This window comes from Pongo abelii, chromosome 1 (assembly GCF_028885655.2).
Source record: "Pongo abelii isolate AG06213 chromosome 1, NHGRI_mPonAbe1-v2.0_pri, whole genome shotgun sequence".
In the NCBI taxonomy this organism is placed as follows: domain Eukaryota; kingdom Metazoa; phylum Chordata; class Mammalia; order Primates; family Hominidae; genus Pongo; species Pongo abelii.
Genome location: NC_071985.2, coordinates 28,071,931 through 28,075,432, shown reverse-complemented (window position 1 = coordinate 28,075,432; position 3,502 = coordinate 28,071,931). Strand labels below are relative to the sequence as shown.

Sequence of the window (3,502 nt, the reverse complement as noted above, 5' to 3'; positions counted from 1 at the left end):
TTTTCCTGTTGGCACAACTGCTGGCATTCACCTGTGCAAGCTTCTAGCTTGCTTGTCTATGTCTGCAGCTCAATTTTACAGGCTGCTCTTTGTCAGAAAAGAAAATGATTTGGGGGCTGCTTTTCATTAAAAGGAAAACCTTTCCGAGGACTCCCGTACCCTCACTATCTGCCTAAATAATTTCTTAACTCCTATATCACTAGCTGAGTAACCTTAGGCTAATAGCCATTCACACTGAGCCTTTTTTCCTGTAGGATAAAATAAAAATAAAGTTGCAAATGCGTGTAAAGCCCCTGAGGCACAATAAAGAGAATAAACATTCTAGATGGCAACCTCTTTGATGGCAAGTCTTAATTCTAATACTACTCCAAAATGCACAGCTAACTGTGATTTCATTTCAGGAGTGTATTTTTGCAAATGATTATGTAATCAAAGATTGAGGAACAAAAAGAAGCTGCATTAAAGTCATGACTCAGGTGACTAGATGAAGACTGGGAATGACTTTCTCACTTCTGTTACTGTGCACACATTTTAGAATAAGACAAAGTCAGTCTTCCAAAACTAACGTTTTAAAATGTTTTGGGGGTGGTGTGGGAGTGGAAAAGGGAAGGCAGCACTAAAAGGGATATATGAACACTGATATTTTCCCTCCGTGTGAACATATTTTCGCAGGCTGCCCCATGGATGGCTTTGTGATACCTCACACAGTTTCCTTTCTCATCAGCCCTTCACTTGTCCTAAGAGACAGCACCCCGCAAAAACACACTATTTCACGTAGACCTGCAGTATCCACAAAGAAAAGATGATCTGGGACATCCTCTGATCTTGTGTGTGGAGGATCCTCTGCCAGCTTCAGAGGAAGACAAGACATAGGGAGAAAAGGTTTTTGCTGTGGTTTGGTTTTTTTACTGCGACCTGAAATCCACCTTACCAAAACCCATTCCAGAGAACTTTAGCCTTGGCTTCAGCCAAACAGGCAATGAAGTGTAACTTTTCAGTGACTATTTCGGTTTCAAAACCCTTGTATATATGGATTTATTTGGAAAAATAAAGCCTTAAAATAGAAGTCCAAGCTTATCATGTGCAGGCCTTTTCCTGCCAACTTATAAGCAACAAACTGGTGTATTTCTTCTTCCTCTTTGAGATAGAGTACATTCCAAGAGGAAGTTGATGTCAAGTATTTGGATAAACAGCTAAGATTTGAGAACCAGCTCTCCAGCAATGGGGGAGGTTTTCTCTAATATTTCCTAAGGCTGGTGTGCTACAGGTTTGTAGCAATTATTTCTTTTTTAAAAAAGGATTTTCTTCTCATTAGGGAAAAGACCTCTTGAATGAACTAAAGGGGACAGATGGAGACTTGGAACATTGTCATCACCCCTGAGCCTCTGTAACTATGATTTCTAGGGCACTCGGGTAGTTTATTGGGCAGTCATCCGAGGGGAAACTAAACACATGTTAACACGGACTGGCAGCCCCTAGTCTAAATTCTTTCAGCCAGTGGTCCCCAACCTTTTTGGTACCAGGGATCGGTTTTATTGAAGACAATTTTTTCTATGGATGAGGTTGGGTGGGGGATGGTTTCGAGATGAAACTGTTCCACCTCAGGTCCTCAGGCATTACAGTCTCGTAAGAAGCACGTGACCTAGATCCCTGGCATGCGCAGTTCACAATAGGGTTCGCGTTCTTACGAGAATCTAATGCCGTGGCTGATCTGACAGGAGGCGAAGCTCAAGCGGTAATGTTTCCTCGCCTTCCACTCACCTCCTCTGTATGGCCCGATTCCTAACAGGCCACTGACTGGTACAGGTCTGTGGCATGGGGGGACGGGGACTCCTGCTTTAAGCCATAGGGTAGCAATGCTTCATTCTCATCCAGAAAAGAGGAGAAAGAGCAAGGGATGGTTGCTGCAAAATCATGTTTCCCATCAAGGGAGTCTCTTGGAGACAGTGGAGTCACGTAACCAGCATGGTGACAGCAGGAATCAAGCCAGCTCCTGAACCCAAGCAGGAAAGCAGGTGACTGAATGGCAAAAACTGCCCAGATACAAATATTTTCTTTTGTGCTTCTCTTTTTTTGAAGCAGCTCATGCCCTGGGAAGATGAGGATGTCTTAGAATTGTTTCCATTTAGTGATGCAGAAACTGTCACAATGATGAGTCACTGTTCTGTACAAAAGAGACCTTTGGTGGTGGAAAACTGGTGTGTGTGTGTGTGTGTGTGTGTGTGTGTATGTGAGAGAGAGAGAGAGAGATTGCTCAAATTGCCATTGCCTAATCAGCCAGTAGTGATTGAATGGAGAAAGCCTTTGAACCAGATCTCAGATTCAGGGTGCTTCCATGGAGCAAAGAGAAAAAGACTGAGAAATTCACTATGGTGAGTATTGAGGTTGTACTGCAGCTCAGTCTGGAGAATTGAAGGCTCCTTCCTGAAAGGGTATGGGGACATAGAGAAAGATAGCATCAGCGGATCAAAGCTACCACATTTTTGCGGTTAGATGGAGATTACAGTAGGGAGTGACAGAGATAAAATGTTAAAAACCTCCAACATTCCAGTTTAGACACAGCCCCTCCCCTTTCTGGCTATAGTGACCCTTCTCTGGCAAGTACTGCCCAGGGAAGATAAATCAGTTAGCCAGTGGCCTAAGGGTTAGGACTTTAAAAAACAACAACAATAAAAAAACCAACAAGTTATAAACCGTGAGTCCACAAGTGGCCCCAGGAGACTTGCCTTCTGCATTCTGTCTGTCTGCGCAGGACTGCGAGGGATCTCTGGGAAGCCATCAGCTCTCAGGGGCAGGCACAGGAAACAGCTCTTCTTGTTCGCAAAATCCAGTTCGGTGGTTTGGAACAGGGTAGACAGAAACAAACAAGTGTTTGTTCATAGGCTGAGACCTAGGGGGTGTATAAGGAGTAATGATCCTATCACCTAAGGAGGATGAATTCTGGGTCATTTTATGAATGTCTTCCTTAGAAAAGCCTCCGAAGCAACTGGCAGATGAAAACTGGAAACTATTTTGAGCTGGGATCAGGGAGTCCAGGGTGCTCAGCAGACCAGGTTACTGCCCCTGCCACTCACTAATTAAGCACATGGACAAATTGCTGCCTTTTCTTGGCCTCTTTTCCTCCTCATAAACAGATGAATCCAAAACTTTTCTAAATCCAAAACTCACCAGTTACTTTTCCTCTTGTCTGCTGATCTTGACTTTTTTTTTTTTTTTCTATGACACTGCATTTTTCCCCCCTGATGTCAGGATCCAAGAGAAAGTGAAAACCTTTCTCCTGATACGGTCAATACTGGAGAACTGGGAACAATGTCAGAATGACCGGCCACCCTGAGCCAGCCCCTTCAATGGCACTGCCCCTGGGGGCTGTTTAACATATAAACTGGGGCCATTTAACATATAAACTGAATTCAAAAGTTACTTCATGTTCTACAAAAAGAATGTTTTATTTTTAATTTACCTTCATTTTCAAAAAAATCAAGATTCTCTCTTTAAGATGCCC

The 3,502-nt window shown here is 43.3% G+C and overlaps 1 protein-coding gene across 1 annotated transcript; it reads right to left on the bottom strand.

The window, feature by feature from the left end:
- Positions 1–700: 700 nt before the first annotated feature.
- LOC129057716 (putative uncharacterized protein C1orf140) lies at positions 701–2,949 on the bottom strand. The gene is given in 3 exon segments (XM_054548214.1): positions 701–850; positions 2,727–2,853; positions 2,855–2,949. Coding segments are annotated over 3 exon segments (372 nt in total).
- Positions 2,950–3,502: the final 553 nt, after the last annotated feature.